This window comes from Pyxicephalus adspersus, chromosome 8 (genome assembly GCF_032062135.1).
Source record: "Pyxicephalus adspersus chromosome 8, UCB_Pads_2.0, whole genome shotgun sequence".
Lineage (NCBI taxonomy): Eukaryota > Metazoa > Chordata > Amphibia > Anura > Pyxicephalidae > Pyxicephalus > Pyxicephalus adspersus.
The window spans coordinates 49,042,409-49,055,145 of NC_092865.1; the positions used below are offsets into that span (position 1 = coordinate 49,042,409).

The 12,737-nt window shown below is 40.4% G+C and overlaps 2 protein-coding genes across 4 annotated transcripts in view; one reads left to right on the forward strand and one right to left on the reverse strand.

Annotated features, from left to right (window-relative positions):
• GRIP2 (glutamate receptor interacting protein 2) overlaps window positions 1–6,185 on the forward strand; it is a 212,701-nt gene extending 206,516 nt beyond the window's left edge. For all 3 annotated transcript variants that reach the window (XM_072420513.1, XM_072420512.1, XM_072420514.1), the window contains exons 22-24: window positions 594–806; window positions 1,297–1,443; window positions 2,716–6,185. In XM_072420513.1, the coding sequence (XP_072276614.1) occupies window positions 594–806; window positions 1,297–1,443; window positions 2,716–2,892 (537 nt within the window). In that variant the 3' untranslated portion in view covers window positions 2,893–6,185. The remainder of the gene's footprint in view (window positions 1–593; window positions 807–1,296; window positions 1,444–2,715) is intronic.
• A 1,195-nt stretch (window positions 6,186–7,380) lies between these two features.
• The window catches only part of SLC6A6 (solute carrier family 6 member 6), a 36,973-nt gene continuing 31,616 nt past the window's right edge, over window positions 7,381–12,737 (reverse strand). Inside the window, exons 12-14 of the mRNA XM_072420515.1 lie at window positions 12,002–12,102; window positions 11,129–11,299; window positions 7,381–10,652 (exon numbers count right to left, since the gene is read on the reverse strand). Of these exons, the coding sequence (XP_072276616.1) occupies window positions 10,524–10,652; window positions 11,129–11,299; window positions 12,002–12,102 (401 nt within the window). The 3' untranslated portion in view covers window positions 7,381–10,523. The remainder of the gene's footprint in view (window positions 10,653–11,128; window positions 11,300–12,001; window positions 12,103–12,737) is intronic.

Below are 12,737 nucleotides of genomic sequence, written 5' to 3' on the forward strand. Positions count from 1 at the left end.
CGCCACATCTCTACTTTTTCACAATCACAAAAATAACATGAGTTGAATTCCATAATTGTCATATTGCAATATGTACATAGATAAAAGTTAGCGGACCAATTGTATTTTTATCCTATGCTTATATGAGTTAGGATTTTCCTCTCCTGCTCAGTATCACTTGGCAAGTTTAGAACAAAGGACCTGAGGAATAAAAATATCATTTACCTAATGTGTAGGCTGCTTTACAGAAGGAGCTATGAAAATATGAAATAGACACCCAGAGGACCTTAGTTATAGCCAAATCAAACATATAACTGGTTATTTATAAGTAAAACACCCTAAATGGTTGATCTCAATGGATAGTTTTTTTTTTCATCCTATGAAGCTCTAGGTGTGACTTTTATCTCAGTCTGTAATTCCACACAGTACAACCTGTTGTTATGTCCAGCTGCTAGTGTGCAGATTCGTTAGAATTTATTGTAAATCACACAACAGGCAGAATCTATACCTTCACGTTTCTATAGCCTGGTAAAAGCAATGTTCTTGCATACAGGACAGATGTTGTATTAAGGCCAGGTCTCATTTTTCTTTTTTTTTCTTTTTTTTTATCGCAGGCATCCATTATGACGGGCAGTGTACAAAGTTTAGGCCTGGATGGCAGCAAACTGATACATGAAAACTCCAATCAGAGTAGCCGATTCCTGCATCGGAGGGCAAGCTCGCACCACTCTAGAAACAGCCCCAAAAATGACAGCAAGCTCAGCCAAGACCCAAAAATCTTAAAAGATGAGGGCCAAGATGTTTGCTCCAGTGCTGATTTACTCAAGGTGAGGCTTCACATGGTGTGTGCAGCAATGACATAGAGCATCTGTGTGAGCCAACATTCTGGGTCCGCTTTGCTTTTGTTGTGTTTGCCATCAAGCAAAACGTTAAAAATCACCTACGTTAAAACCCCCTATGCTGCCAAAACAGCTCTAACCCGTTGTGAAAAAAAGTCCACAAGACCTCCCAAGGAGTCCTATGGTATCTGTCTGCAGCTGGTCATCCACTTGGTCCAGTTGAAAGCATAACACCAAGTTATCTTCCTCATCTGCTTTATGATCCAGTTCTGATGTTTACATTGTACATTGTAGGCAGTTTTGGTGGTGGATAGGGGACAGCATGGATACTCTGCTTCAAATAGTGAGCCAATCCTATCTGCAAACCAGTCAATTAAAGACATTTTAAACCTGCAACTTCAGATAAAATCTGCTTTGGTCAAATATTAAGTTAAAGTAAGTAAAATCAATGTTTCTGAAATCTGCCCTCTCATGGCAGGTGACTGTTATGAAGGACTTAGAGACAGATGACTTTGGGTTCAGCGTCTCAGATGGCCTTGTAGAGAAAGGTGTGTACGTGAACATGATCCGACCTGGTGGTCCAGCAGACAGGAGCGGTCTCCAGTCTTATGATCGAATCCTGCAGGTAAGTGCAATAAAAATCAATCAAGTCTCAAACGTGTTTTCTAGAAGAAGCTTTAAATTGGCTTCCCACTGTGCCATATGGCTACTATGGACAGTCTGCAGAAGTGTCTCCTTAATGTGGATGGCTATCATATTAGGGAATGACACCCAAGCACCTGTTTTAGGATCTGTACTCAACAACAGCCACTGGAAATAAATCATTAGCAACAATACTTTTTATTCCAAAGTGAGGGAGGTGGGGTGAACGCATGGTAGATTTGTCACTGCATCGTCCACATTTGGAAACTGCAACAATTATTAAACAAAGTTTTGTCAGTTCAGATAACAAATTAAAAAGGAAATTTAATAAAGAAACTCCATTCCATAGTCACTTATGCAGTAGGTGAAGGAAAAGCCATTCTATAGGCTTTGTGCGCAACATCAGAGTTCCTGGCAGGTGCATTCAGAACCCATCATCTGGAATATGCAGTCCAGTTTTGGGCACCACAAAAAGGACATTGTGGAATTGGAGAGAGTGCAGAGAAAGGCAACTAAACTAAAAAAAGAAATGGAGGAGCTCAGCTATGAGGAGAGATTAGCTGAACTGAATCTATTCTCCCCTGAGAAGAGATGTATAAGGGGGGATATGATCACCCTGTATAAATATATAAATGGTCCAAATAGAGAACTCTCTTCCCCATTATTCACTTTGAGATCATTACAAAGAACAAGAGGGCACGCTTTGCGTCAGGAGGAAAATAAATTTAATCCCCGGATAAGGAAGGGATTCTTCACTGTAAGATGTGGAATTGGCTCCCTTAGGAAGTAGTTTTAGCAACTACTATAGATTGCTTTATGAAAAAGCTGGATGATTTTTAGAAGCACAGAATCTAGGGGTTAAAGTTTTAAAGTCAAGGTAACCGAGACTGCTGATCCAGGGAACTTCCGATTGCCTCATGGAACCAGGAAGGAATTTTTTCCCCTGTTGAAGCAAATTGAACCGGGGTTTCTAAGGGTTTTTTTTGCTTTCCTCTGGGTGAACTGTGTCTATAGGGTTTTATCTGGGATGTTTATTTCCCCAGTGGTTGAACTTGATGGACTTTTTTTAATTTTTTTTTTTTTTAATGTTTGCAGCAAATAAAACCTTATCAACACCGGACTGAACTGCCCCTGGCAACAGTAAAAAAAAAATCAGCGGGCTATAATCTTTCCTCACATTACTCAAAACATTAAAAAAGTGTAATAGTTAAATATTATTGACTTTAATATACTGAAAAATGTTTCTTCCACGCAGGTAAACCACGTGCGCACCAGAGATTTTGACTGTTGCCTGGCCGTGCCTCTTCTGTCTGATGCTGGGGACAGGCTGGATCTTGTCATCAGTCGGAGTCCTCCATCAGGGGGTCCACGGGAAGATGCCATCAAACGCCAAACTAGCGTGGAATCCAAAACAAGCACAAAAACCCTCTGAGAAAGTGTGACAGCCTTCCCCCTTCTCTAAAACATTTAGCCAACTCAAAGGTACTCGGGCCCGAAGTTTCCTCTATCTTCCTGCACAGATACACTAATTGTTCCATTCAGAGTCTTGTTTTTTATACTTTCAGCACTTATTTTAAAACAAAAACCTTTCACTTTGCACCCACCAGTTTTCAGGCCACAAAAGGGGTCTCTGTCCCCATTGTTAGATTCATCCCTTTCTCATGGTGCTATTGGGTTTTGTTTTTTATTTTTTTTAGTTTTGTTTTCAACCTATATACCTCTCATTAATGATCAGTGTTCCCCTAGTGATTGAGAGAACAGCACCTAATTTTCCTAATTCAGTCGTAGTGTCCCTGTGTGTCCGTGTATTGCTTGTGATATTCTCCTTTTTAGTTAATCATTATTGCTCCACGTGAGGCTCACATTTTTGTAGTTTTTGTATCACTGACGCACTTTATACTCTATTCCAAACACCCAATGTAAAGTATTTTATCTCTAGACCCCTTATGAAATGTGGATCTATTTCTTGAGCCTCAACAGTAGGGGCTCTCCAGACCGCCGTAGATTTATAAGAACCACAACTACTCCCCCCAAACACACACACACACTACCCACCAAATTCTATATTTGTCACCTATTGCCAAAGCATGAACTACCACCTTCCCTATCCCCCTTTATTCACTGCATCACACTCCAAGAATTTTAGATAAGCCTTCGCAAAAATGGCTGCTCTCACAAACATCTTTCCATGATGCACTGCCATCCAAGCATACTAATCCTTTGGCATTTGACTTGGCACTGTGATATCACGCACACTTCCAGCACTCTACCATTGATTTTCCTCTCACTCCCCATTCACTTCCCAAGTTACAGAGTGAATGCTGTTACCTGCACTTCACTGCCATTTTACTTTGTTCCTGTCAGAATGATGTATCAGAGGGAAATCTGTAGCTCTTTTTATTTATTTCTATTTTTTCCATATTACACTGACACTGCCAACACGAGCGAGCCATGATGCACTTTGGACTGTTGTTTTTGTGAAATGGACCTCTGCACCCTTGTGATTCCTGTATTCAAATCACATTTGGTTGCCAAACTTGCCGTCATAGAAACGAAAACCGTGGCTGATGGGAAACAAAAAAGTGATAGAAAGATATTCAAGAGGTTCACCTTTTCGTTCTTGGACCTGATAAATGGTGGTTTAAAATTTACAGCTTCATGATTTCCAATGAGGATGTTGAACCAATCATCTTACCACTGCTGACACAATGGCTACCAAGCCAGTCCCTGTGTTTTGTACCTTCAGTGGTTGTAAAAGACAAGGTCTTCCTTAGCAGCCGCCCGTCACATGGTCAAGATGTCCATCCATGGGCTTGATCTTCATTGAAATTATTTAGAAGCCTTGAGATTATTTTGCAATGTTTTCTAACTCCTTACAATGGTCCACCCACTAGATGCTGAGTTGGTTTTTCAAGTTTTGTGCATTCAAATATATATTGTTTTTTTATTTTTATCCATTAAGTGAACTACCACCTCCTTACATCTTAAGGAGCCATTTTTGTCAGCTGACCATCGTTTTGTTCCATCAGTGGTCAGCAGATTCTCTAGGAGATTGAGGCATAACTATACCCATCATTAACCAGTACGATGTGGTAGGTTCTTTGCTGCTTGCTTGTGAATAATCAGAATATATTGGTGCTCTCCAACCTTTTGGGCACCACAGACTACTAAATAAATGGACTCCGGCCCACGCATGCGCGGGGAGCTGTGTGTCACTCAAAGGGTAAGAAACTTCCCCCAAAAGTGATGTCATGATGCCAGAACCCCACCCACTCTCCCCTTGCAGCCTCCGAATGCGATGCATACGGGAGTCATGGTCCGCGTCTCTGGCGGGTGCGCCCCCCCAAGCAGGGCCCTTCTCCTGACCACTTTGGGGGGTGCACCATCCAGAGCCATGAACAACAGGTTGGGGACCGCTGGCCTAGAGAATTGCTAGGCTGCCTTGAACTGAAGGATGGTTCACCTGGCACAATGGTTCACTACATTGTACAGAGCAGGGTGGGTACATGTTTAATCAAAGCTGATTTTATTTTCATTGATGCTCCTTGTAATAGATTGCTGTGGCTTCCAGTTAGGATGTCTCTTTTAAAGTTTAATTCATCCCCTAACAGCTGTTTGCATGACCTGTTACTAATTCTTCCACAGCCCCCTTTATTTCTAGTCGGCCCATTGACTCTAATGGTGCTGGTTGGAGTCAGGCTGGTTGTGTGCTGGGGTTCTTCTAAGGGGGTGGGCAATCTCGGTTGGTCTCCAAGTCATTATGCCAACCCATTGGGATTGGTACAATGAGATCTGAAGGAAATAAGGTAAGGGGAAGAGTTATAGGTAGGTAAAACCCCTAGAGTATTATTGCATTTACATACACAATATCAGTGTTCTCCCCAACCCCTTTTAGCTGGGTGCACCACCCAGCATTTTTTAGTAACCATCCCGCTGTTTTGGGTGGTTTTTGAAAATTTGGCTCACAATACAGGGGCTGCCTCTCACCTACAATTTCTTCCCACCTGGCTTAAAAACATTTCTGGTTTGAACACTGAATAATGTGTATTCATGTATATACCTCTACATTTTTAATTCATGCTTCGTGATTGGCTGTGCTAATCGACCTTTCAGCCAACCACAAGAAGTTTGTCCGTTTCATTCTAGACACCGTTCAGAATGAAATGGACAGGAGATGATCGCACTGTCAGGAGATGACTTGAACCAAGAGATGTCTTTACTGGAAGCTGAAACCATGAAGAAGGAAGCCTCTTGAGAGCGCGTTGTATCCAGACATTCCCAATACAGCCGGCTGTGCATTCCGCCATTTACAATATATGTGCCATAGCAGGTACCGAAGGTATTTTTATATGCAATATTTGTGGGTACAGAGCTCCCTGTTTTCTTGGGTTTTTTAAAACGTTGCATTTAAACCGAAGGCTTTAAGAATAATTGTTTCCTCGTACCCTTTCCTATGCATTTTCAACAGTCGTGTCCGGTGATCCGCATTATGAGAAATGAGTATTTTTATCTGTACAAGTTTAAAAGCAGTTCAACTTGTAAAGTATTTTTCTACAGATTTAGGTTTTCTTACGTATTCATGAAAGCACAAATTACGCTAAGGTTATAGGATACGGAGAACTTTATTTTAATTCCTGTTTTGGGCACAATTGTAAATATGTTTTTCTGTATAAAAAAAAATGGGATTATTGTGAAAAAGGGGTTTTTAATAATAAAAAAAATGTAATTTTATTTATTGTAGTCATTGTTTTGTCTATGGAAGGTTTTAGTAACCACTCCTCTACCTGGAGGATCAAGAACCAAATCTGTGAGAGATGCCGCCTGAACCTTCTGAAATTGAAAATGTAGTGCATAGCAAATCTATCTAGCTTTCTTGGGGCTCTTTTTATAACTTATACATCTCACGAAATTTGTATATTTTCCATTCATTTCCTATTGTGCCACCTGTGCACTTTTGAGGATTGGCCACCAGGTGGCAGAACGAGTCATTGTTTTAATAGGAGACTTGTAGACCATAAAATTTGCCACCAATGAAGTTCAGAGAATTCGGCTGGGGAATAATTTATAAATCAAGCCTTTGGTGTTAGAAAGAGCTGGGATAGTTCAAAATCCCTTGGTATGTGTCTACCAGTATAGGAGACATCCCCACTATAAACTAGGGAGCAAAATCCAAAGAGCAGAGAGAACTCCTTCCTTATTATGGTTTGATAGGACACCGATCACAAAAAAACAAAACCTGATGGGTATTAATACTCTCCAAGACTGGAGAGAATACACTTTCATCAGTAAAGCTAGGTGATCCAGCAAACCTGGAATGGATCTGGTCCAAGATTGAAAACATTTGCTCACAAATAGGTAATGACTTTTAGGAAATTCATTCCTTCAGTGATGAAGTGTATCCTCTCCAGCCTTGGAGAGCTTTTATAAATCAGACTCAATGTCATTGTATGGCTGCTGACCACACTCAGGAGACTTTACCCTGCTGAACCAGCAGCCTTCTGTCATCTCACATCTATGGTCACTTTACCTTGATAATCTCTTCCTGTTATTTACAAGCCAGACACTTTCTCTATTCCTGGACAGCATTTTCCTGTACAACATCATCTACAGCACAAGATGATTCTGCAATTATCGTTAAGCAATTTCCATTCTGTAAATCATATCACTGGCCCGTCAGGTTCCTATTAGCTTGTATCCTGTTCTCCTTTGCTACATTAGCAGATATGTATTAATGACCAATCAGAACCCTAGAAAATGAAAGTGAAACGTTATTTGCCATTCTGTATCTATTCACCAATGTTGAGAAAATCCCTGGCTCCCTTTGAGCCAGCAGGGTCCCTCTAATTGGGGTGTCTGTGTTGAGAACAAATATGGCGGCAGTTGAATAGTGACGAGTGCAAAAAAAGGCTCCAAACTGCCATTTCTGAATTATCTGAATCTGTTTTATTATTGACTTTGATTACAAAAGCTTCTAATGTTACATGATAAACAACAATGTGATAACAATGTTTTATAGACTTTGTAGTAAAGGAAAACGCCACATTTCTTTTAAGGAACACTACAGGCTTTATTTATAAAACAGGGAATCAGACATTCCTACACACATTCCCACTTCCACATCAATGTGTTTCCCTCAAACATTCCCTGGTGGGATTCAATTACTGCCATTGAAACACATGGATATGGAAGATTCCCCCTGGTAATGTTTGAGGGAATGTCAGATTTCCTGTTTTATAGAGCTCTAGGTCTCATTTACAAAGCAACAGTACCAGGATAAGGTCCTTATTTCCAAAATAAACCAATCAGATTTTAAAATGAGTCTGACCTACACAACTTTGCACGTCAAATAAAAAACTGGGGTTTTCCTTTACAACTCTTTCTTTATCCAGAAAGAGTTAGGATCCTCTGTGAGGTCATGTGATGTATGAGAAGGGATTTGAAGACATTTTTACTTTATTGCGAGGGATTGATAAGTCATTATGTAAATTGGCTGATTTGGGGTGAGCTATACTCTGAATTCAGCTGTTTTCCTGAGCAAGTCAGTAACGCACAGTAACATGGCATTATATTAAAGAGTGAGTGTACTGGCTGAATGAACCTGGAGAGACCCTTTTCACCTATTGGTGAGACACTAAAAGCAGGAGCATGATGTGGGTTTTTCATGCCCCTTATACACCATCCCCTGGCCTTGCTGAGCTAACAACTCACAGCATCTATTAGAAGTGGGCTCAAGTATGGTGGAAACGTTGTATGGTAAAGCAGCAAGATGGCAGCTCAGACTGAACACAATGCAGCAGCTGTATATCAAGCAGGCTCCAATAGCCCATGTACACTTAAAGTAGAGCTAAACCCAATCATTAGAACCTCATAAAAAGAATACTTTACTATGTTCAGTTCATTTTAAATGTTGTTTTAGGTCTCTTTACGCCTTTTTCATTACAACCTCTGACTGTCCTATGCAGATCCTTGTTCTGGCATTTCTGTCATGTTGTGACAACCCAGGGGATCAGCAGCACCAATGCAAGATGTAAGAACCACAAAATGTTTAGTATGAAACAAACTAAATGCCATCTAAAGGGTTAAAGATCACGTTAAAGGAATGTCTTTTTGTGGTGCAGATTTGCCCAAACACATACAGGGCCTGGCGGCATTTAAAGTGAGTTACAGTTACAAAACAGCTGGAACGAGGCATTGTCTATTTCTTCATCATTATCGTCCTGCTGGAAGATAAAAATATTTCTGAAGGGCTCAGGTCAAATGCAGCTCCATCTAAACACAGCACTGGCATGCAAAACTGGCTTACTGGGCACAGCGAACACACTGAGGTAAGATCTCTTACAGTATTTCTTGTTCATGTTGATGGATCTATTTAAGGTTTTTGTTTGCAAAGTGAAGGTAGTCATTGGGAAGCTTGGAATCTAAAGCTGCTACTTTCACCCTCTTGTTCCATGTTATAACTTTAAGACATGAAGTCAATTTAAAGTAAAATGGCTTCTGCATCACAATACCTAAGTAAGAAGCCTGGTAACAACAGCTTTCATCTGACCTTTATTTTCTTGCCTTCAGAAGTGTAACTTTAAGTCAGGTTATTTTGGAACAGATTATAGAGGTAGGAAATTACCAATCAACTCACTTCTACCAACGGGTACAATTTAATGCAAATCAATTCTGTTTTAGGGGGACGACCCCATGCATGTACTACATGTGAGTTAAAAACACTTTTTTCCTGTAGTTTACTTGCTAGGGGTAGCCTTTTCTTAAATTTGGATTATGTTATGTACATCAGGACTGACTGGGTAAATTAGTTACTTCGGGGGGAGTCGGGGTTTGGGGGAAAGCTCTCCAAAGTACTTGTGATTGTGTTTGTCTTGATATAATGCAAACTTCAAAAAGACCACGAGGTTGCAGCAAAGCACCTGATCAAGGCTTCAACTGTTATCCATTAAATAGCATGGGGGGATCCTATATAATAATTGCATATTATATTTTAATTAAAAAATTAAAACCACTCCTGTATTTAAAAACAGGGACCATTGCTGAACTCTTCCTGATTACTGTATTGCAATAGAGCAGGGGTGTCAAACTCTCAAATATACAGTGAGCCAAAATGAAGAATTTGGACAAAGTTGTGGGCCAACCTTGATATTGAAAAAATATGTACAATTGAGGAGGTCACTAATGAATGTCAACAGAAGATGGGGCGCTTGTGGGTCCTGATTGATGTGCTAGCAGGGCATTCTGGGATTTGTAGTATTTGCAGTGCATGCGCTGTCTACGGGCAGGCCAGCTCTAGTAGACATTTGGTATTTTCTCCCGGGCCAAATATATTTACAATGCCGGCCAGATTTGACACCCCTGCAATAGACCATTTGTCAGTGAAGTCTAAGGTCCGAGCTCAACTCTAAAGGTCATTCTGAAGTGACATCTGAGGGGATAAAGGGTCATCCACCCTTCAGGAGTGGACCTCTGCACTACCCCCTTCAGTTATGCCATGCCCCCCCATCCTATTCAAATATTAATTTTTCCAAGTAACATTTTTGGAATTGTTAAAGTCCTAGATTCCTCTTTCTGGCTCAGATGTTGTAAAGCTCTCCAGCTGTTATGGAACCACAATGCTTGTGGAGATTTGTAGCTTCCTAAAAGCCTAACAGATACAGTTTCTCCACGTGCTCAGGTGGAAAGATTTAGATTTTTTTTTTTTTAACTGTTTTTTTTTTTTTTTTTTGTGACCGTCTGTCGCTTTTATTTTTTATAATAAGAACCATCTCCTGACTGGAGGTAGATAAAATTCATAAAAATAATTAGAATATATTGCATTATATATAAAAATCAAATCTTTAAAATCTTTGATGAGGTTGTCTCTGCACAGAGAGATCAGGACCTCACTATAAAATGTTATAAAATACGCACGTGCGCACACATAATATACAACGTTCTCTATGAGAGCTGACCAATCAAATTCTAGTGCAAATAGGTCTCCAGACTTGACTCTAGGGAGAGGGTTAGTAAACAGCTGGGTACCTTGGGGAGTTTTTTTTTGCCCGTTTGGATGGTGAGCGGGTGTCACATCATGGTCTCAACAATGACATGAGTCGGTTTCATATGACCCCCATTGGGGCAGAAGGGGGTGGAGCCCACTTCTTCCTTAGCCCAGCGCTGGATCTCTCTGGGCGCTGTGACAGATTTGATCCTCTGCAGAAACAAAATGTTTTTATTAATAGTGTCCCTGTATGGGATGCAAATGATATAAATGTTACTCACATTTCTGTATATCTGACTAACATCATCTTTGGTGATGCATCTTTGGTGCTTTCTATAAAATTGGGGTTGAATACAAATCTAAACTTAAGTTGAGAGTGGACCTTCCTCTACTTTATTGGTCCTTTATATTTGATGAACAGTCCCTCAGACCAATTTGGGGGTTGGAAGGGGTGGATGCAGCTCAACCAATCACAGGAATTGGAAGAATTTTTTGTATTTTCAGCTTTCTATAGTGCTAGATCTTCCATGAGTTTTTGCATATCTGTCTTCATATACTAGCGTAAGTAAATAGCCCAGGTTTGTGACAGGTTCTGTTTCTTTTTCCTCATCGACAAAATAATAATTAAAAAAAAAAACATTATCTGTGCAGATGGGGTAAATTGGTGGAACTAAACCTTTTCACATACCTCAATCAGCCCCCCTTCAGAGCGCACAATTCGGTACACCACGACCAACGGGATACAGATCATCGAGAAGAGAGCCAGGGTCCAACCCAAACCAATGGCCCAGTCTGGATATGTGTAATACTTGTTGTAGGTGAGTGGGGTATATTTGGCTAAAGAGAAGATAAAACAACCCTACAAAGAGGTAAAACAAAAATTAAAAGTCGGCATCATTTTTAGCTCATTTTACATTTATTGTTGTAGAGTTTGCAGAAATATGTAGCCCTGATGCTGGCATCGATTGGCTGTTAGCTTGGAGTAGTGCAGAGTATACAAACAATGGGTTAAAGCCAAAATTTAATGCTAAGCCCCCTAGAAGAGGTCAGACTCTCAGGAGTGCTGTAGCAAAGTGTTGTTTAACCCATGTTGTAAAAGTACAATAAAGCAAACAGGCATATTGACTACTGTATATTCAGTCCGACTGCATTACAGAAATAGATGGAGAAGGTCAAATTGGAAATGTGATTGTATATTCTGTAGTAAAATGCAATATTTTAACAAGGATCCTCTGCAATCCTAATATGTTAGTAGATCAGAGCTGTCCAACTAGTGCCTTCGGGGACCAGAATCTGAACACATTTAGTAAGAATAGTTGGAATATGTTTAACTGCAAATCCTGACCTGTATATGTTCCCCAAGGACTGGAGTTTGACAGTCCAGTTATCAATTTACCCCATGTGAATGATACACCTGATATTCATTCAGCAGATTTAACCTGGATAATATATCCATATGAACAACTCCATAAACATTGTGGCACTTTGGGTTACTGGTAACTGGTCAATTTCACATACAACCCCCAACCTATACATTGAATGTATTTAAAAATGAACTCACCACACACAGCACAGGTGTGATAAAACACCAACTCCACTTCATCCATGGGCCTGGTCTGTACCCGATCATATCCTCAATATTGTCATAAATTTTATCAGCGCCTGCAATGTCAGAGACATTTGGGGTGAAACAGAACAGTAACAACTTTATTTCTGACAATGTGTGCACAAGTTTATGTAAGAGATCATCAGAAATATAGAAGAAAATGTATAAGGAAAGCTGCCTATTGTCCCTTATGGTGATTCTGGCAATGTTGAGGCAGTCAGAATGTCTGGAAGGCAGAACTGTTTGGGGTCAGGTACTATATAGTGACCCAGGGGATGACTACGACAGTCTGAAGCTTGTATTAAGGAGCAAAATAAAAATTAGATGTACCAGTCATGAAACAATGCTAACATTCATTGTAAAACAGTGGTGTTATCTTGTGAACCAGTTATCCATTGGTATCTGTGACACTGCTCTCTCTTGGTTTGCTTCCTATCTGTCTGACAGCTCCTTTCAAGTTTCTTTCAATGGTAATTCCCCCTCTCCTACTCTCCTCCATGTTGTTTCAGTCCTTGAACCCGTTCCCTTTTCTCTGTACACCTCCTCTCTCGGTAGTCTCATATCCTCCTTTAGTTTACAGTACCATCTGTATGCTGATGACACCCAAATCTATCTGTCCACCCCTGACCTGTCTCCCTCAGTCCTGGATAAGGTCTCATGCTGCCTGTCAGCCATCTCATCATGGATGTCT